The 23,462-nt window shown below is 37.5% G+C and overlaps 1 protein-coding gene across 1 annotated transcript in view; it reads left to right on the forward strand.

Moving 5' to 3' along the window:
• Nucleotides 1-5,586, forward strand: part of enc (R3H domain containing protein encore) — a gene marked incomplete at its 5' end in the record, with an annotated part of 313,145 nt that extends 307,559 nt beyond the window's left edge. Inside the window, one exon of the mRNA XM_081735830.1 lies at nucleotides 3,992-5,586. Coding sequence (XP_081591956.1) covers nucleotides 3,992-4,281 — 290 coding nt within the window. The remainder of the gene's footprint in view (nucleotides 1-3,991) is intronic.
• Nucleotides 5,587-23,462: the final 17,876 nt, after the last annotated feature.

Genomic DNA, 23,462 nt, shown 5'->3' on the forward strand with positions numbered 1-23,462 from the left:
TTTTTAAATCTTATAAAAATACAACTTATTTTCAATCCATTTCTCATCTTATATTTTGGAACATGGAGAGCTATACAATCCATCTATAGAATGAGCAGTGTATTCAAAATATTTTTCTTTCAGAATATAACGAAACTAGACTTGTCCTTTAATACATTACAAATATTTTTTTTTTTATTTTTTATTTTATTTTTTTTAAATATATATTTATTCATCCGCCTTACTGTCAGCCGGTGCCGTGAGCATTCAAAACCGGCGAAGTATCATCATTGCGAATGATTTCTCTTTTTCTCTTTTGGATTTATTTATTTCATAATTTTGAAGAAGGAAAGGGAAGGAAGAAAGGACATGAAACTAAAACAAGGGATTGGACAAAAAATAAAAGATAAACAAAAAAACAAAAATAACTAAACTACAAATAAATAAATAAAAGTAAATAAGCATGTAGCTTTATCATAATATAGGGAATACTGAAACTTGAAAGATATTATTCCAAGTTGCTTAGCCCCCATACCCGCCACTCCCCCACACAAAGAAATTACTGGATCCGTTCCTATCGTTCACGAAACAGTCGAACGCAGGAAAGTTTCGGATACTTGAAAATTAACTAGAGGTAAAATAGGAAAAAAAAAAATACGGGTTCTGAGATTTTCCTAAAGATGGCTATATACTATTTCATAGAAATCTGAGGTTGTAGGTGAACAAAATTCGAACTGGGTGATTTGACCATTTATAATAATTAGTGTTGATAGGATGATCAAAAGTAATTCAATTAGAGCTCAGCATGAACTTTCATGGTTAGATTACAGTCATGCGTAAATGTTATTTTCCAAATTTAGTATTCGTGAAACGATTCTTTAGTACTGCGTTTAAAGTAATAGCTTGCTATGTAAAATGGTAGGTAATAATTGAACCTAAATGTAGTTTGCTTTGCTGTTTTCATTTTTTTTCCTTTCCTGTTATAACTAAAAGTGTCCGAACGCTTGTATCCGTATCCTAAAAGAGGATATGTAATTCTACATTCCACATTTACATACCAGATGGATTTAAGCAAATATCACCTAATACTTTTTGATTAGAAGAACCAGTTAGAAACAGTTGATAATTGTCTTAATGTACGTGGGTGGTTCAGCAAGTAATGCCTCAAAGCCCACTACTTGGCCAATAGTACTGCAAACATTCGGAACTGTTCATCATAATGCAATGATGTTTAAGCTGTAGAATGTCATTTGTTTCACATTCCTATCTCTTCTCGTTCCAAAGTAATGGAGCAATCCTTTGTATCAGTCGTGACGTCGTTTGAAACAGTGGGCTGTCATTGAATTTCTCACTGTGGAATGTTATTCCCCCAGGAGCATTCATCTCCAGCGGCGAGGCGTGGATACACCATTACGACTCGGAAACGAAGTCAGTCAAAGGAGTACCACCACACGTCCTCACCTCCGCCAAAAAATTCAAAGTTGTCCCATCTGCTGGCAAAGTGTTGTTGATATTCTGCCTCATCCTGTCTATAGTCCGGTTACTATGTCAAACACAAATAAAGATATCACCTTGGAGGCATTACTTTCTGAACCATCCTCGTAGATTCAGACATAATCAAATCAAAGATATGGTTCATATATGGGCTAATCCGTACGAAGCGGTCCAGAGGTGGTTGCTCGACCATCTTCGAAAATTATAAAAATTAGTGTGAGATGACCCTTGTGTATGAGAAGGTCAATAACGTCATTCACGTTGTATGTACAAGTGTTCCTGAATGGTGGCCATCTTTGTCGGTGGAGTGCCAATTTTTGCATTTGCAAGCGTTTACGAAAATTACAGTTGCTCAGGACGTACGAATCAGATGAACATCAAGCAAAACGAATGTTTACAGGAGACACTGAAGTACACGGAGAATATAAAATTTTGCGTCTAAATAAATATGCAGGGTTGCAAACCAATACATGAAATAACCAGAAAATCTGCAGAAAATTACACTTTTAAACGGGCTGTAGTTTGGAATGGCATAAAGTTGGGGTTCATAAATTTTGTGCTCAATACTATTGCATGTAAAGAGCCTGCAGAAATATCCACAGCTATGATACTACTGGCACCGTAGATTTATGGGGGTTCGAAAATTGAAGTTTGTGATTTTGATGCCATTTTTGGGGCGTAATTTCTCAGGAGGGCAAAGTGCTAAAAATTGCTGCTTGTGCCACAAAGTAATTCTATATGTGAATAAACTATAAAAAAAAATTAAAAATGACTGATATTACACGGAGAAAAAAGTGAGGACATGGTAAAAATGCGAAGAAAGCACTGCGTGACGATGGTCGTAGCCTGGAAAAAATTTAATGTTTGGATATGTTTCATGCTATATCTCAAAAACTATGCATGGGGCAGCAATTAGGCCCGCTTTTATTTTGTGTTCAGTTATGCGAAAGCTTGCGAGTGGCGTTTGTTTCATCTTTCTAGCTCCATGATCATTGACACGTCTATATGGTAAGGGGGTTAGCTCCTCATTGCTCCCACGATACACATCGTCGAACTGGACCGCATTATTAAGGCATTTAATGTATCAGCAAAGTATCATTGAAATTCAGTCACAGTTGCGGAAGTTAATATGTTCATAAAGTTGCGTTATATAGGATAGACTGACTGGTCTTTGGCTACCTGGGGACTCCGCCCCTAGACCCCCACGTTTGCTTGGCCTACGGCCTCGAACCACTAAAACTTACAATTCTACCAAATTTCAAGTTTCTTTTCGTATTTCAACTATCTAGAAGATAAGATTTTGTCTGACAAGAAAACACTCATTTAAATAACATGGAAATTACTTCATCTCCCGAATAAATACCTTAAAAACTAAAAATATTCAATTGGCAATTTTCCTGTTGGTTAGTCCCGGAAGTCTACAATCATACTAAATTTCCTCATTCTAATCCCGTCGTAAGTGCCTAAACATTTTGGAGTATAGAAGATGCCCCATACAAATAACATTGGGAAGATTTTCAGTTCCCCATAAAACCTCTCTACGGTTGAACTTTTTTTTATTTTTGGTGATTTGAGTAACTAATGGAAACGTACAACGAATTTCAAATTTTTATTCCGATTCCAAGTATCCAAAATATGAGATTATAAGTCCTAAAAAGGGCTCATTTAGATCCCTTAAAAATTAAAAATAGTAACTTTTGGCAATTTCACTGTGGGTTAGTACTTGAAAGTAAATTTCAACTTTTCACGTCAACCAGAAGTATCCTTTTATTTTATATTAGTTCATGTAGTTAGGGTAGATATAACGCAACCTGTTGAACATATTAACTTCCGTAACTAGGATTGGATTTCAATGTCACTTTGCTGATACATTAAATACCTTAATACCACGGTTCAGTTCGACGATGGGTGTCGTGGGTGAAAGGGGGAGTAGTATCATAGCTGTGGATATTTGTGCAGACTCTTTACATGCAATAGTATTCAGCACAAAATTTATGAACCCACCACTTTGTCATTCCAAACTACAACCCGTGTAAAATTGTAATTTTCTGGTGGTTCCATGTATTGGTTTACAACTCTGTATATTTATTTAGGAGCAAAAGTGGTGGATTCACCGTGTACCTCAGTCTCTCCTGTAAACATTCGTTTTGTTTGGTGTTCGTCTTATTCGTACGTCCTGACCAACTGTAGTTTTCGTAAACGCTTGCAAATGCAAAAAGTGGCACTCCACCGACAACAAAGATGGCCGCCATTTAGGAACACTTGCACATACGAAAACGTGAATGACCTTCCCATACACATGGTTCGTCACACTGAAATTTTTATAATTTTCAGAGATGGTCGAGCAACCATTTTCACCAACTTTGGACCACTTCAGATGGATTAACCCATATATGAACATATAAGAAATAGTGATAGCAAGTGTAAAAATATAGTATATCTATAAAAAAGACTGAGATGTAGATATGTTTTTATACAAGCTTGTGTCTGTATATTAATTACCGTTACTTTATTTCAGGTAGCATTTTAACGGTGCAAGGTCTGCCAGCTGGACTCAATCGACTGGACACGGAGCGCCAGCTGGAGGAGCTAACACGTTTAGGAGCCACAGTCCATTGCTTCCATGACTCTCAGTGGTGTTGCCTTTCTGGTTTATCCGCTGAAGTTGTTGTCACAGGGAAAATGCCTCTTCGTGCAGTCTTCCCTTCAGAGGCTGCTGCGCAGAGTGCTTTAGCATCACTCTCCACTTCGAAGTTCACTCTCCGGCCCAGGCAACAGCATCAAGATAGCCAAGGTCAACCCAGCTGAGATTAGTTTTTATCCTAGGATATAGAGGACTAGGATAGGGCCAGAATTCTAAAAGACTGCAGGGTTGGGATGGGAAGCACTTCAAGACTTTAGTAAACTACGAAAACAGTGTTTATTGGGGAGGGGGGGTCCAAACAAGCATTCAGAACTGTGTATCGAGAATGTGATGATTGTTAGTGTGGTACTGTTTAATAGTACTTCAGCATAGTACTAGATATTTACTTTCAAAGAATATTAAGGTCACCCTAAGTATGGTACTGTACAGTGACCCCTGCGTAGTCAGGGGGATATTTTTTTAAACGTGATGGTTTGGACAAAAAAAAATGTAACAAAGGATCATAGACTATAGTGTCTATTTTTTTGTTTTTTTCAGTTCAAGATGCGTATAAGAAGATTGAAATGGATGGAAGTAAGTGAGACTGTTAATACCGTGTGTGATCTTTTTAAAATAGTTACTAGCGTCTAAGATCCAAATGTGGGTCGCTCACATTCGGAAGCTACACTACAGTAGTCTGGAAAAGCAGACCTGTAGTTTTAGATTGTTATATATGATTATATATTGATATATATATGAAAATATATATATATATATATTATACTACTGAGCATCTCAGCACTTCAGGAATTTCTGAAATCAAGGTATTGTGATTTCTTTAAAGAAAAGAAAATAATAAAGACTGTCAGTATGGTGGTTAGACCGAGGAAAAGTGCAGGTAACTCTAGTAAACCCCCAGCTCAAAGAGTTCAAATTTGTTCCAGATAAAGTGAAGCAACAACTTACTTTCATACAGTTCCATCAGTTCTTTCAGATGACATCTTAATCCTGTCCTGGATCCTCTGCATCCTGTTTTCCTTTTGTTATTTAAATCTAGTTCACTTCCATTCCTTCAAACTCCTGCCTATTCTCTTTTAATTTTCCAGACATCCTAGAATTCAAAAACTGCAATATATATATATTTATATAAAAATATGTTTTGTAAAGGGAAAAAAAGAAACTCCTATCTGGATTGCTCAATCATCTTCCAATAGGGTCTGGCAGGTTTGAAAATAACTGACATTTTCAAGGAAAGGTCAGTTGAACTGTTGATGAGTCATTATTCGCTTGTGTGCCTGGACATGTATGGTTTACATTTGTCACCCAGATTTTTCCCTTGGTCTGTTGTTGTATGTGTTGTAGTAAAAAAAAAAAAAAAAAAAATTTCACTGTTTCTGTTGTTTTTTCATATAATTAATAAACTGTACTTCAGATCTTGTTATAACTATTTTCCAAGTGAATTAAATTATGATTCGAATGCACAAATACAACGGTGTATTCTGTTTACCCTAATACAGCTTTTACAGCAAATCCCTTTTTCAGTTCCTATATTGCCTTCGTTGGTAAACAATTTTATTGCTAGCTGTGAATACCATAGCCATAAACCAGTTACTCCCTAGGTGTCTTAAAAAGTTGCATTGTCGTTTCTGTTCTGTTTTCCTTCCTTCCTGTAATATTCAAATTAAATTTTATTGGAATTTGAATGAATGTTAGGCAGAGCCACAAGAAGTCGCAGAGAATTATCAATAACAAATCCGTCTCCTACAACATCGCAAATACTGTAATCCCCTTACCCTTTCAATCTCATGGTTTTCGAGGGAGTAGTTACTTTTGACAGAACTAGGAAGCAGATACAGAAGCTTGTTCAGTTTGTATCCGACCAATTTGGCAGCGGTACTGTGATTGTGTAGTTAATCCAGAATCATGTAATCAGCATCACTATTAGTGTCGTGTTTTAGCTTGCAGGTTCCGGCATTGCATAAGTCTAATGAAATGCCGCCGGAAGTAAATAGTTATCGAGAAGGGCAATTATGACTTTTTCACAAACATTTTTTGCATCACCAAATAATGAATGTTTCAACCATCGGAAAGGCTATATCTGAAGATGTCCTGATCAGGCGTACACAAATGTTCGCCAAAAATAAATTAATTAAATCTTCTGGTGGAGGTTATCAGCTTGAGGTGCTTCGAGGAATTACAGAGTTCACACTAACCGTGAAGGCCAGGGAAATTAAAATGAGTCGAAGAAATGATTCAGAGTATTCCGAAAGTTAGAGAAGTTGCTGTATTTTACTGAAGACGTCAGGTATTTAGATAAGAACACTTCAAAAGCAGCCCATACACGTAAACACATGCCTGAAGAAACAGCCCGACTTGTATGAAAAATGATAAAACCACAGGCAAGTTGATCGTGTGTGGCCTCGTTCATTCATGTTAAAAGTTTTCAAAATCTTCTGAAAACATGTTTGATGTTTTTGCGTGCATGTTTACCGTGTATGGGCTCGTTCATGCAAGGTGGCTGTTTTATATTTTGGTCCGCCAATCACGACAGCGGAAGAAATCACGTGAGTCTCTCCTCCGTCGCATGCCAAGGTCGTGCAGTTGCAGAAAGAAAAAGCACGCGTTTCCTCGTCCTCCACATTTCTCCAACTACTTTCAGTATGTTGGACAGCACGTTGGTACGTGTGTGAGCAAAAAATTCTTTCAAGATGCTTGATGAAAGAAACCTTTCATACATGTTGGTAATGCAAGTGAATGCGTCTATGGCGCGCTAAAGGATCAAGACAGATTCAGACAGAAGATGAAAAAATAAGGATAAGAAGAAAAATATTCTAGAAACAAAGAAGCTTGAGGAGCAGTAAAGGTGTTAAAACTTCAGGCTTTACAAGAAGAGCAAATTAACCATTCAAATGCTAAAGAAAAAAGTTACGGTCATTTGTTTTAGATATTTAAAACAATACTTCATTCATGATAAAGGCCTAAGAGGATTACTAAGAATGTTAGTCTGACGACAGACCAAATTATGAAATACCTTGACTTCTTGTAAGTGTATTCAGAAAATAGAGTAATATCGTCAGTGTATAATTATCGTTTCGCTACTAGTGGTTTACTGTGTTCCAAATACATAAAGTTTGTTTACAGTAACCAAGTAAGCTTTATACTGTATTTTAAAAATGCTGTATTGAGGATGGTGGAGGCAGATTTAAAAAATAAAATAAAATAAAATAAAAACTAACCGTAAATTATTAGCGGTATCTCGGCCAGCGAAAATTTATTTACACCGTCAAGGAAATCGATACCAGAATTTCAGGTCGAACCTTGAATTAGTCGACAGACCGACGAGAATTTACCACTCCAACCGAGATTGAGTCTGGCGCACTCTTTCAGCCACGTCATTTGTCTCCTTGGCCTCCTGGATGTGTATAAGGACCAGGTTCACAACACCTTCACGCCACATTGCAGAACGAAAACTGAACTGCAGGAAAGTGTATGAAAATAAACTGTCAAGTTCAAGTGGCAGACAGTCATTACAATGGATGAAACATACGGGATGTTCAACTTTCGCATGTAAATCAGAAATAGGGATAGATACAGGCCTGTAGCCAGTCCAAAAATGTAGGGGGGGGGGCGATCCAACCAAATTATAGTTCATTTGCAAGCCTACCGTGAAAATTTTAGGAGGGACCAGTAGAAATTTAGCCCCCCAGACTCCCCTGGATACGGGCTTGGATAAATAGAAAGGTTCGGTTTGCAACATAATGTTCACACACCTAAAGTTTCAGTAACCGTTTGAGTTCAATGTGTGCGCCACCTGCAATACGCATGATATGTAAGTGATATTCGTTCCGCCCAGCATGTCTTCCGTGACATTCAAATGCTGTGCCGATGCGAGTTCGCAGTTCCTACAGGTCCCTCACTGGGTTCTTGTAGACCACATCCTTCACGAAGACCCAAAGAAAAAAAAAAGTAGTGGGATATGTCCGGGAACTTTGAGAGCCAGGCAATGGGTCCTCCTCGGCCAATCCTGCGACCTGGAAATTTCGTCCAAAGCCCGTCTAATGATTGCGGCCCATTGAGAAGAGGCATTATCCTGTTGCAGCAGGATGTCAGATTGAAAGTGTTCGACCTGTAGAAATCCAAACTGTTCCAACTTGTCCAGATAAACCGTCGCGGTGAATGACATCTTTGCAAAGAAAAATTGTCTGACCCAATCATGAATTAGACCACATCACACGTTACCTTTGGACTGTCGCGCACAATTTCCCGGTGCCTCATATCTGTACCTTGTGTGGTTTACCATCCAGGACATGAAAGCACGCTTCGTCTGAAAACATCACCTTTGTTAGAAAATCTGGGTCCTCGTCAGTACGATTCACAATCTAATTGCAAAGGCTTTGCGCTTTGGCCTGTCGTCAGGTGGAAGTGCATGCAGCAGTTGCAACCTGTAGACGTACAGCTTCAGTCATTTGTGTAATATCCTGTGTACCGTGGTTGTTGAAGGCTGCAACTGACAAGACGCTTTTCGGAATGATGTGGTTGGGCTCCGGAGAAATGCGTGTTGTACCCGGTCTACATCTGTTTCACTCATGCTTGGATGTTCAAAACACGTCCTCTTCATGACACTTCCGGTTCCTTTGAACCTCGTGTGTACCACTACCAGATGCTCGGATGTGCTGGAGGTACGCGTCTGTAATGCATCCGGAAGTTCCACTGGACCTAGTGGCAGATTTGGTCTCTATCTACCATTCTACACACTGTGGCATCTCCTTGGAGTGGTCAATTTCGTCAATGCTTCACTTTCAAAGACAAAAGCAAACAAAAATCTTAAATAAGAGAGATTTGTTGGAAATGGTGTAGAACAAAATTTCAGGTGTATGTGAACATTATACGCAAACCATACCTTTCTATCTATCCCCGTTTCTGACATACGCGATCAAAATTGGAAAGGTAATTTTGAAACACACTCGCTCTCTCGCTACTGGTTGTCTGATTCTGACAATCATATACAGTGGCACGACATTTGCTACAATCCCAAAGAACGACCGAGAAAATTCCCCTTGTTCATTTATGGTTGTTATGGGATTCAGTTATGCGAAAAAATTGCTGATGTGCAAGGTTGATTACCTTGAAAGGGAATAGAAGCTATTTCCAAGAATCTGTTATGACCCTTATCTTGCTGATCGACATCCCACAGTTATATTAGTGCGATCCTCCCCCAAGTATTTAAAGACAAAATGATATTTTTTCGGGAAAGTTTTTGGTTTGAAAACTTTTAGTTTGAAGCAATAACTTCGAGATCTTTGAATCGAAGAATTATCAAAGAAGAGTAAATCTGCTTCTGTCGACATGTCGGGAAATAACACCACTACGTTCTTAACTACAGCAGAGGGTGTTATCATCTAAAGTAAGTACATTTTATAAGGCAAATTAAATTCTATTCTTGGCAATATGTTAACTTGCTTGAAATTACACAAAATTGAAAACACATGGCTGAGATTGTAACTCATATCAGAATTACAAACATAGGAACATAACTGTCTATCACAAGCACCACTATTCATTAGAGTCAAACAACATTGCCAAACTGGCATCACAATGCGCAGAGAGTACATTTAGGAATGCTACATAAATCACAACTTCCTTGAAATCAAGATTTGCATTCAATACACTGAATTCTATTGTTACTAATCCTGTTATCACAATATCATCTCTCCTAGTCCCGGCAGCATTTTCGCAGTTTCCAAGAGTTTCATCCAATATATGGCTCAAGTAGCACTCGTATTGGCAAATTGAATAGTGACTTACAGAAAGATGACGTCACGAAGTTTAATCTGCTGATGTACTTCTTGGATTCGTTTCTCTCTCTCTATCTCTTTCTCTGTGTGTGTGTGTGTGTGTGTGAGAGAGAGAGGGGGGGGATTATAAATTCCTTTAAATGTTCACTACGCGGTACAAGTATATTATCCTTACATAATTTTTGTCCAAGTAGGAGCTTTTTAAAAAACAAACCACATGAATTCTATTACTCTGCAATTTTAATATTTTTGTTAAATCATATATTAGTTGATGGTGTGCACAGTGAATACGCTGCTTTTGCAAAGATCGTATTGCTTTGTAACGTAACACTTTGTTTTGATTTCAGATTTACATACAAATCATAGGTTTCGGTCACTTAACAGTGCTAATTGAGTAGTTTTGGCCCTGTTACATTTACCATAGAGGTACAAGAAATATGCTATCAGATTAACTTTACAGCTGAACATAAGACCCGAACCAGATGAGCTCCTGCCAAGAGTCAAACCCGAGCCTCCTGCGTAAAAGGCGCTTACGCTATCCATGTAGCCACGAGGGAACTTTGTGTAATAATTTAGAAACGAAGAGCATTTTTTAAAGCACTATGTATACACTGAACATCGGTTTGCGTCATTACCATGCAACTGTATGTAAGAGAAACATGCACCGACGATATGCGATAATTGTCATGACGCTGGTAACATGAAACTACCAATTATTACAATTTTTAATCGATTATTTGGTGTTTTACCGGGAAAACCAGAGTTCGGTTCCCGGTGGAAGTTCGTGTGGTTCGATCGCTAAGCTATAGATCCACGTCGCATATAGCATCAGGTCTGAAAGGAACTCAATACTCAAATCCCTTCTTCCAACTTGATAGTTGGGTAAAGTAGTTTGATTTCATCGAAAGGAGAAACATTAATTGTAAGAAGTACGTAAGTGAAGTGAACATAAAGGGGAAATCGAAAAATGCAGGGCAAATGTGTTTAAATTTAAAAAGTAGTACTTGTGCTGCACATTGCTATCTCCATGGGAGAAATATGTGTGTGTGTGTGTGTGTGTGTGCGCGTGCGCGCAGCACTTTTACGATGGCTTATATGGCAGTTACCCTTATGTTCTATTTCTACCTCACTATTGCCTATTCCTATGTGCTGCATACAGAATTTATATTACTTGAATTTAAATTTGGTTATACCAGCTTTTAATATTCTTTGAAAACACTGCCGTTTTTAGTAATTTTCTTTAGCATGCTTAAGATTAATCAGCATTTAAACTAAGGGGTATTATTCATATTGACTAATATTAAATGCCTAGCTTGATCGTAAACTGAACAAAGTCTCAAGATCAAAGATGTAATAAGAAAGGAGAGCTGTTCTAACGTCAATATTGAATAGTCCAATAGAGGACACTCTTGGAATGTACCTATTCAGAAAGGCGGAAATGCGTCCCGACAGAACAAGTCTGTCTTTCTTTGTTAACGGTGTGCGCTTCTCCGTGCTGGAAAAAGTGTGAGGAGCAGCTGTTGCTAACATGGTATACTTACTAATATTCTCTTGGCATTTAGAGAACGATCACCGACAGATTTGCTTCTAGTTCTCGTAGGTGTCGGCAGCAGCTTATGGGTAGAGTGGTCACTGGGTGCTGCTGAGGGAAGCGAATCGTGTGTGTGTCTGTAGATATTACTGCAGGTTGCTCTTGCTCTAAAATATCACTTGCTGCAAAGGCGACAGCGAGGTTATTACGTAGGTTCTACCTCGAGGATTATCATAATCAAATTCTATCTTTTCATATTTCTCTTGCATAAAATCACTGAGGGAATCCAATTTAAACCCGATACATTGGTACACGCAATTATAATGTTTTACCATTTTGACTTATGTGGTATTGTACTCTTTTGCTTCTTTCTGTGCCAGAATTTTTGGTTCCTGTTGTACGTTTAACTGCAGTGATTTCATCTGCATTGAAAATTGGCTCTATAGTGTCACTTGAGTTCAAAGCATGAAGCATATCCTCTGGTAGAAATTAAAATCCACTTCTGCTTTGTTGAATCGCGTAAGTTCCATAGCTCAATTTTCCGCTATTTTGAAGACAATATCCAGTTCCCTTACCATAAACGTAGAAAACTAGTCTTTTCGAGCTCTACTGTTAAGAAATATGTTGTCTATGGCGTCCTCTTGATGCGTACTGTAGTCTGAAACATCTTTTCCGGTTAAACCAAATCTAACTCTGTAACGGAATTATTCTCTGTTTTAATTCTGTTCCCGATACAATAGAAAACTGTGATCATGTTTTCTTATGCTTCTTGTGCAGTCTCTCAGTCTTGCGGCAAATAAACTACATGCATTGCCGGACTGGCCACGTTTGCTACTTGGCAATCGCCAAGGGCGCATGACCTTTAGGCCATATTTGAATTTCCGCGATCGCAAATGCTTTCTTGAGTCTTCCTACCAAAAAGGTTGCGGAAGCCTAAGTTCGTCTTTCCGAAAGAAGTATTCTCGGGCTCCTCTTGCTCATATCAGTACGGCCCCGTGAGCTAGTAAAATTTCGTCCTTCCAGTCCGTAACGGCCCCTTTCACTTATTCGCTTTTCGCTTTTATCTGTTATCTCATGAGTACCGTTCATGTATACTATCCAACCCCCTCTCCAGTGTTAAGTTTATATATATATATATAATATACGAGGTGTGGCAATTAAAAAACAAGACTGTGCCCACCTTCTGTCGCGCAGGATCGTGGCGGGGGAGGTAGCTAATGATGTGTTGTTCATCTTGAACATTCATGAGCGGTGGCTCAGTGGTAGAGCGTTAACATTTAGTGCTTGGAGTCCCGGGTTCGATCCCAGCCCCCGCCAAGTGAACTTTGTGGTGGACAAACACCGCGTGCGTGGGTTTCCTCGGGGTTCTCCCGCTTTCTTTATTCCACCATTTCATTCATTACTCATCATCACAGTCTCCTTTAGCCCAACCGGCATAACCGTGAAAACTCAGATTTCATTTCAATTCTTTTGACACGACGAAACTCGGAGAGCTTTTCTTCTTTTTCTTTCTTCGTTGACACACAGTTACCATGTCTACATTTGTTAATTTCTTTCAACTGACTACTGACTGGCTACTGTTCCTTGTATAAACAGACAACAATTACCCCTGCATACCACATAGCCGTCAATGATTGACTTATGAAATCTGAGTTAGCAGGGTGCGAAAATTGAGATGATGGTGGTATCCGACTGCGGTATATGCTGAAGTTATCTTATTATTACATGAATGTTCATCAGCGAAAGCGAAGTTCTTTAATCTATCACAGAGTATCCATAATTATTTTTCCTTAGTCCTTCCTCACAGACACCTTCAAAATATTCAAATCACGTGATTGGAAACCTCCCTTTTCAACAATGCTTGGTCATCTTACAGTCAAACTATAGCAGCCATGTTGAAAAATTACTGTGTAATCCTTGAAGTTTTACGGGAAGAAGAAAAACAATACTCATCGTGCTACGCCAAGGATCTATACATGCAACTGAAATCTGTACGCAACATAGCGTATTTGTTCATCTTTACATACATCTCTGGAATCACGGATAGACTGAATGCATTTCAACAAGGCACGGATATTACCCTTGCAGATACTCATGCATCCATTACCTCAGTAGATAAATCACTACAGGAAATAAGAATGGAAGAAGCATTTTTTTCTAGAAGATACTTAAAATTGCTCAAAAAATAAGATTGATATACCAGACCACCACGAGTCTAAATAATAATTACGAAATAAACTTCTAGGGCCTTATGCAGAGTTGTTTTGACGTATGATTAGCGTCATACTTCAAGTACCGCTACCATACCATATGTTAGTTGCTCTTTAGTATGGCACTAATCACGCTTCAGAACGACTCTGCATAAGGCCCATAATTTCTAAGTATTGCCAAGAGCTCAACCAAAACGTCGGTACATCATGAGGAAAACAATTTTCGGTTTGATATTCTTTATGCTGTGTTAGATGCCATTATAAAGAAGTTTCGAGAGCGCTTTAGATAAAGACAAAATTATTTTGCGAGGTGTGCAAGCTTGTTATTCTGATTTATCGATTTTCCTGAATAAACATTGGAAGCTTTTGTAGGAAACTTTAGAATGGAGCTCAGTAAGTCTGAAATAAGTGTAGTCCAAAATTGTTAGATGTGAAAATTTCACTTAACTACCGGTACAATAACATTTCCGATGTTTATTTCCCAAATCTATATTTCCTCAGAGCAGGGCTTTATTTCAAATCGCATTGACACTACCGGTGTCATGACTCATCATATGCGTGCGAACGATTCTTCAGTGTTAAGAGACTAAACTAGATAAGAATAAGAAAGAATGTTTGCTGGCTGTTTTGCAAATCGAACAAGAAAACTACCCGCTACTTTATCTGTGGGTAAAATAATTGATGCATTTCCAACGAAAACAAGAAGACAACTTTTTTTAAAGAAGTAAACCATCTGAATAAGCAGGTTAGGAATAGTATATGTGGTGCTGTGTGAAACTTATAAGGCGGTATGAAATTTCAGAATTGAACGCAGCTGCGAAATTGAATGTTACCGCTGACGAAACACGTGATGCTATGGGTAAGTATTATTAAACGATTTAGTGTGTGCACTTGTATATGATGTGTGTAAAATAATGTAAACCAGTATTTTGTAAAATTGAAATAACTTCACGAATTAGGAAATTCCTGACTTTCGAAAGTGACTATAAATATCTTATTTGATTCAGGAGCACATACTGAATATTATCTCTTAGGTTTGTGGCAGTGCAAATGTTATTGGAGGACACGTGTGTGAAATGCAAGCTACTTTTGGACAGGACTAACTTCTTGTTTTATTCAGAAGGAAGGATTATTGAGAACTTGATAAATAGTAGTATCTGTTGCACACTGTAAAAGTTTAAGGCACTAGCTAGCATGTTTTTATTACTGTATAAATGTATATTTTGATGCCTTCGGCTAGCTAGGGACTTCACTCTCAAGACCCCCGCATTTACTCGGCCTATAGCATCAAACCTCATGTTTCAGCCTTTGCTTCCGTACTTCACACAGCGAGAACGCGTTTATTACTTTTTTCAGCCCAAAATATGAAAATCTCTCTCCCTTAAATACGCATCAATCAAAGAGGAAAAAAATCGAATCAAATGCTAAGTCTGCTCAAAAATTTTATTTTAAGTGATTCATCCGTTTTGCCCTGATGATGAGACTGAGAATCTCGAAGTCATATTCATATATTGAGAAAAATATAAATTATCCGTCCTCCTCCTCTCGATAAAAACGGAATTTTAGGAATCGTTTCATATTCCCACTTGTTTCGAACTAGAGTTTTATATACCAAATTTGATGTCTCTAATCTTAAGGGATTTCAATATATGGCCATCATATTATAACAATTATGCTTCGGCTATCTGGAAATTTCCCTCCAGACCCCCATTTGCTTTATCTTCGGTTTTGTATCATCGTCCCAGCGTTTGCTCCCGTGCGTCGCACGGCGAGAATATGTTTATAGCTTTATTCTCTGGGAAATATTTAAGCCCCTTTTCCCCCCTTAGAATACGCATTTCGACCAAAACAAACATAAAATCTATCTCGACCCAAGTGCTATTGAATATATATATATATATTTCAAAGAGCACTTGTTTTCTGCTGATAATGAGACTCAAAACCTCGAAGTCATCTTTGTACACCATATTGAGAAGAAAATAGAAATTGCCCGCTCCGCTCTCTCTCGTTAAAAGTGGAATTTTCGGAAGCGCTGTGATATAGCCCTCAGTTTATATACCAAGTTCATATTTCTAACATGTCTCGAGTCTTATGAGATATTGAGATCTGGCCTCTCTGTAATTCCCTTCTAAGAGAAACATCAGAAAACTGTGAAAAGTGTAAATACCAAATTTAATGTGTCTTGACATTAAGAGATTTCGAAATATGACCATCTTATTTTAACAATTGTAAACAGTATCTTTTCCCCCGCTTTTGTTTGTTTGTTTGTTGAGTAGGAAATTTCTGAAAACGTTGAAACACATCTTGCGTCATTTTAAATGAAAAGTCGAAATACCAAATTTCATAAGAAATTTCGATAATTTATAAATGGATGACCCCTCTTCCCTTTTATCATTCACTATATTCTCAAAATACTCATCTCGTGTGGAATAAGACTCCTGATTTGCAGCGCAGAATTTTCGTCAGCAGCATTCTTCTTCATAGCACCCAGCAAACAGATTGTAGAGCCTTTCTATTTGAACTGTGCCCCTTCTGGCGCTACTGTCGATGTGTGTGTTCCTGTACATCCCTCGAAAGAGGACGGACAAGTTGCTGCGGCCGAGATCTTTCATTCGTTAGATGCGGAAGCGTTGCCACAAAGAATTATTTCACAGGATTCGCTGTGCACTGTTTTGTTAGACATTCTAAGTAGCCAAGATCTTCACTCGTCAAGACCAAACTACTTAATGACAAATTGGCAACACGGTTGAGGTCATTCACTTCTTTTCCGTAAGCAAAAGTAGTTTCCTCCGTCGTAGGGCGGCTGGGGTGGGGCCGAAGTATAGTTCGCATAGTTTCCGAAGGCACACCTCAGATAGACAGGCTCTAGTAGGCGTAGTTGTCTCACGCCCCAGAACAAAGCCAATATGGTAATGTAACTAGTAAAAAAAAGTAGGGTAAAATTATAAATATGTGTGTCAAATAGCGATCAAGTAATTATTTTTTATACTAACGCTTTCATAAATTGTTTCCTTTGAAATCACGTAATTGAAAACATTAATCATCCAGTGGTATTGTGGTTCAAATCCAGAAGTCAACATGCAGTGAGCATAGATTTACATTGAGTAGGCAAGGAGCGGTAAGTTACTGAAGTGCAAGGTATAATGTTTGTTTAACCTGGTTGGTACAAAGGTAAAAATAAGACTTTTTGCTTAATATTTTATGCTAACCACACCAACGCTATAAATTTACGCCCGAACAACTGACTCTAACCACCAATCACATTATAAAAGTAGCGTCCCAAACAGGAATAAACACAATCGAACCCAGGAAATAACGTAAAACCCAACCTCTCACGTTATAGAAATGTCTTCCCAAACAGGGACATACAAGGATCGAACCGATCACGTTATAGAATTGGCGCCCGAACAGGGACAGAATTTCCGAACCATAAACTTTAAAATTGATTATTAATGATTTCGAGATGATAGTGAAACATAAAAGTGACTTGTTGCCATTGCAGTATTTTGGGTATAAAATTTTGAAATTATTTTTAGATGAATGTTTTTAAAGTTGATAATATAGTTCAAAATGTCGTTAAATTTGGAAAAGGTAAGTCAGCGCATAAAGGTGTTGCGAGAAATGCAAGAAATTCGGAAAGAAAGGAATTATTTAATGGAAAATGTGTTTAAATGGAAAAAACAACTTTTTGTACTAGATTATGATCTAAATTCGTAAGGTTTTCACAATGGAACTTTTACGTATTGGAGGAGAGCTATACAAGCACCCGGATAAAGTATTTTTAATCAAAATGTAGAATATAGAAATAAAATCGAAAATGAAATCTGGTCAAAGATGTTTCAAATCAGTAAGACTGAAAATTTTCGAAAAATTGAAAAGAAATCTATTTATAAGCAAAAACCTGTTTCGTTAGACTACATTCAAGATAAATTACAAGTATATTTGGAAAAGTCCAAAGTTGCACGTGAAGCGAAGGCACGATTAGCCCGGCAAATTTATCAAATGTATTTACGAGTTCACGCCAAGAGTAGTAATGAAAGCTTAAATTAGTCACGCAGTAAATAGCCCATGCAATGTATATGAAAGTAAAATTGTAGATCAGGAAAATAGTTCTGTAGATACCTTAAATAGTAAAAATGTACAAAGATTGGGAACAAGTGTAAATAAAAAGGTAGAGCCAAAGAGAAATTGCGTTCCACAGAGCTGAGAGTACGTTAAATGTGAGTATTTGCTTCTACTTAGGGTTAGAATTCCAGCATTTGAAAAGGCAGCAGTAAAAATAGTGCCAGAATAGTGTGTAGAGCAATGGAAAGTAAATGTACCCATAGTCGCACACTCGTAGCCAACAAAGTAAAACGGTGAAATAAAATATGTCGATTTCAAGTATGAGCAGATTGAGAATATAGGCGGATTTTCATGCCCGTGTTAGAACGGAAGCATCACATGTAGCGTATTCACCGTAAATTATTTTCGTTTTCATACATCCGTGCGTGTATTGCGCCAAATTACTACTCCCTAGCTAATGCGCATGCGTAAAATAGAAAGTTTGCGACTTCCGCCATGTTAGTCAGTGAATACAATAGTGTACGCGCGCTACTTCCGTCAGATTTGGACAAATTTCTACTCTGACGCGAGTGTAGCGCGCCATCTCCGATGCGTGATTTCATTGGCTGTTTAGCACAATCGCTCGCAACTCACGGAGGTAAAGGACACATGAAAATCCGCCTTATGTCTGTCGATGAATACAAAGTAGTTCTAGTAAAGATTGAAACGCCAGTAGAAAATGTTAGTTGCGTAAATGTAGAACAAGGGTGCCAATAATTTGTACATGATTCAGTTAGCGCTTGTACTGTTAAAGAAAAGAGTTGTCACCCAGTGTCAGACAATAGTAAAAGTTTAGTCAGTCAAACTGTTGTGTCATGTATGCCTAATGTACATTCGAAGTTTAGGGCCGTATGCAGAGTCATTTTGACTTGTGATTAGTGTTATACTAAAGAGTTCGACTAACATTAGGTTCCTGTAGTAGTCAGACCTTTAGTACAATGTTAATAATACGTCAAAACGATTCTGCATAAGGCGGTTAAGGTTTTGTGCGTGCAATTGTACTAATGTAGTAATATTATTTAATAGAGGCTGGAACGTGCGCTCTTTAATCATTACTCACATTTTGAATTTGATGGAGCTAGAATGCGTCCTAATCACGTCAGATAGGTTAGCATGTATTCTAAATAATGACATTTGTTCATATTTCGTGAACATAGTTATAATTCAAGTAGACAATATGCAAAACAGCGGTAACAGTTGTAAGTTGGTAGTAATCAATGTATGTGTTACGAGAATCAATCGCATAACTTTTTTTTGTACATATCCAGTGTTTATTTCAGAAACAATGTTCCGGGGGTACACTTAGTATTCCGGGGAGGCACTACTGATACTATTATATTTATTATATTATAGACGTATTATTTGGTCTGCTTCGGGGAGCACTCTGAGCTCCGGGGGGGGGGGGGAAGTGCCCCCAAAAAAGAACAGGTCTGGAAGAAACACTATGTAATGAATGATGAAATTAGTTTAGACACGTAGGTTCAATCACACCAATGTTGATGAAAGAGCATGGAACGAACAAATTGAAATTTGTCAAAATAGTTTTGGTAGGCTGGGATACACACTGAATAAATTTTTAAGGAATATATGTATTGGTTACGGCGTAGTAAAATCAGGCACTGTAGGAAACAAAAGTTGTGTAAACAAACAAAATGAGGATGCACAGAATTTTGGAATCTCTTGAAAACATTTCGAAATTTATTCGTAAGAATTTTAAGAAAAGTCAATGTCAGCGCAAATGCAGTTACATGGTAGGTAGTATTAATGAAAAGGTAAATGCAACCGTTGTAGAGAAACCAGTCAGAAAATATCACTAATAAAGTAAAACGTCAAAATTTAGTAAGCGTTATAAATTGCTTAAAAAGTCAACTGTGAATGAAGGTGCAGACCACACACCACGATTAATGTCAAAAGATGAAAATTCGCGCAAAAGCTTTAGCAGTTGTATGAAAAAACCGTGTTGTCACCACCAAATTCGTTCAGTATGTACAAGGTCAGAAGTTAGGAGTCGAGTTCAATTATAGAGGAAATATTCAAACTGGCAGTAATAGAAATAAACAATTACCGGTTTTTATGTTGATCATACAGAGCAAAAACGTTAAACATATTCTGCAGTCGATTTAGCATCACAAGAGTACATTTCATCTATATCCTTTACTCTGCATTTCAACCGGAAGTAGTAGAAGTCCACCACAACTTTCGATTTCAGTACTGATCCACACAGACTAAAAATGATTTTTTTTAAAAAAAATCGAGAAGTTATTTTTAAAAATCGATTTAATGTTCTAAGAATAAGAAATATCTTCTGTCTTAAACCCCTAATCAAACCAGAAGTTTCATATATAAACCACTTTCGGGTTTAACGTTGGTCCCCATAGAATAAAGCCTGTAATAATAGTGTAAATCGGTTTCCTGTAACAGAAAATCGATTACTTCCTGTTTTAATGGTGTTCGCTATACAGTAAAAGCTGTCATAGATGACAAGAAATTGTTTTCTGCAATCAATGAAGCGTCCCAGTAATATTGTATTCCCTCTTTACTTAGAGGGGTAAACGCGAGGGGGAACGCGGGGGTCGTCGTCCGCTAATTTCCAAAAAGTATCTATGGCGTCTCCCCATTTCCTAAAAATATTACAACAGGTAAAGATACACACGGAGGACGGTGTGACGTCATGCGTCCCCGTACCTTTTCAGGTCCACTTTTACCCCTGTCTTGACTCAAATCTCTACTCCAACTGGAAACGGCAGAAATTTATTTCCGGTTTCAATAATAATTGAGAAAATATTACGCCGCACAAACCACTTCTTCACGTGATGTGCATAGATCAAAGAAGTAAGTTTATTTACCCGTCAAACTCAGTACAACGATACATTATAAAGTAGTGGTTACATGTGTACACCAGAGCGAAGGTGGGGTTTGTGATAGCTGAGCGCATATGGGTGAATTAATTCTCCCTGGGGAAAATATTCAATTCGTACACTGATTCATCTTCATTTTTAAGTACTTGAAAGTTATGACGAAAAGTTGAACTCCCAATGAGATCATCTTTTTCTCGTTCTTTTTCACGTTTCTGTCCCAGTCATTGTTGCTGCCCTAGTTCAGTTTAAATTAATAGTAGTGGACTTTGTGTCGCTATTTCCTGATGCTTCTTGACAAATTTCAATAGATCCGCGAATTATTTACTGATGAAATTACCAACTTATAATTCATAACTGTGACAAACAATTTGTTAGTTATAAATACTGTTTCCTTATTGTTAAAATTTAAACCAAACCAACTCATGCCATGCACTGTGTAGATTTATGTTCTGACTCGTGCAGTGATAATATCTTGGCTCAGTTGCCAAGGACGCCGGTATTGTCGGTACACCCAGCCCGGTCTTGGGAAGTAACGTAACGAAGTAACGCGTTACTTTTTAAGTAACGTTTCCTAGTAACGCGTTACATTGTTTCCAGAGTAACTGTAACGGTTACGCGTTATAAATTTTTAAGTAACGTACCTAGTTTGCGTTACTTTCTTTGCGTTACATTTCGGATGAGTAACTATAATATACGTATATTTTTTCGGAAATAAATGTTTCTTTCCTGTAAGTTATTTTTTAGAATGGAGCAATAGAACATAAACTACGTATGTCTGACCGACAATCAATTACCGATACACAGAGAAACAGATAAGATCATAGTGCCACTTGCTGTTTTTGGAAGATGAGGACAGCCTCAGGGAAATCACGTGTACTGATTGCAAGCACGTGGAAGATTTTGTCAGATTTTGACAACTACAAATTAAGACATTGAGTAAGTGAACTACAACTGCAATTGGACCGGTAGTCTATTTTACTTTGATTGGTGTTGTTTCTATCCAAATGGAGAACGAAAATATTTTACCGTTCGAACATTTGAAAGAATATTTTTTCTTAAAAGCTGAGGATGATGATGGGGGAATTTAAAAAGTAAAGTGTCCGGAATGCCACGGCGGGAAATATTTATCAACAACTAGGGTGCCATAATTAACTATATACAATAAGGGGTTAATATAAAAAAACTGTGTTCTGATGAGCAGGCTACTTCATTACTAGAAAATAGTTTGTTGATGGTATGTAATATTGTACTGTGTGTTTCAGATTTAAAGCATCACGGGCAATAGCCAATGGTGCGCGATATTCCGCGCGGTGTTGCCGGATCATGGACTCCCCTTTCCCTTCTCGCTCTTCCTCCAGTTGAGATTATGACACATACATTGGAAACATTATTCGCAATGTAAATATATTATTCCAGCAAACTCAAGAATTTTGACTGTGCATCTTAGAAGTATATATAGCAATTAAATTACTTACCTATTAACTTTTCTAGTGGATATGCTAAACACTCGTCTTTAACACTACTTTCACTATCGTCTAAGTCAGTTAATATTTCGTCATTGTCTGAATCTGTCTTATAAATTTATTATCATGGGTTAAAAAAATGTAAACACAAAAAATAATTCTTCGAGCCTGATTTCGTAGCACTTAATTTTTATTTTTATTTTTTTTAAAGAAAGCTCCGCACTTGTACTCGGTTTGCTTAAAGACATTGTCAACTATAATTTTGGAGAAGAAACGAACTACCACGAAAGAAAGTGACCCAGACTGATGAATTCTGTTTGTGCTAAAAGAGAAGTTACGTTCCTACACAACTAGCCCTTTGTTTCCTTCTCAGTTTTCATAGCAAATAACATTCTTGGGCTTGGTCGTCACACAAAATCAATCCGTCTGATTCCTAAGCAAGTCCATATGATCGAGTTTGTTTTGGGTTACGATAATTTACAACACCATTCAGACGCCTGGTGCTTTTGAATCCCTGTTGGAGGAGGAAAGAGGGAATAAGTGGCCGCATATATGTAAGGTAGTGAAACGTGAAGGAAAAAAAACGTACTGCGTTTTTTCTATCGAATAAGGAAGAATTTATCCCGAAGTAAATTTCAAAACAATATTACGAACTTCCCATACTTTTGTTCTTACGATGTTAGGCATATTATATATATATATAAATAAATGAATGAATGATTGAATGAATCAGATTCCAAAGGCGTCTAGCCACGGGGGAAAAGGGGGCCCTGTCTTTCCAAACTATTTCCAACTCCAAAATGAGGTTCGTAGTATGTGTTTAATAGTCAATGCCAATGAAGGACGTTTATAATAAAATATGAGAAGTTAAAAAAAATCAAACATCATCAATACGGTTTTTGTACCTAATTAAAACAACTAAAATTAACCATATGCTTTATATTCTCATTTTCCTAACTGGTAGCACACTGTATGAACTCTCTATTAGATTATTGCATAATAATATCTGAGTTGATATTTTTTCGAGTTTTTTCTTTTACTATTTTAACCCATATAAATACAGTCAGATAAACAGACTACTATAAACAGTATTTGTTTTCTTATGAATAGCTTATTGATTCATCTACAATCCGGGTTTTAACTCAGTAGTGTCAAGATCCGTCTTTTGATAGGATAGCATCGTGAAAATATAACATGTGTATAGTATGTATGGTGAGTTAAAATGCTTTCATATTCTGAAAGAGATCATTTGTTCTCTTTTATATGTGTGAAAAGCTTTCCTCCCCCTGAAAGTAATGTTCCCGTAGAACAACCTGCTGGTTACACCCATGATTATTTTGTAACAAAAGTTGAGTTCTATTTCCAAATTGGAGAAAAATCCACTGGAAATTAGACGCGGGACTCA

The sequence above is a fragment of the Thermobia domestica genome, chromosome 13 (genome assembly GCF_964235325.1).
Source record: "Thermobia domestica chromosome 13, izTheDome1.hap1.1, whole genome shotgun sequence".
Taxonomy (NCBI): Eukaryota; Metazoa; Arthropoda; class Insecta; order Zygentoma; family Lepismatidae; genus Thermobia; species Thermobia domestica.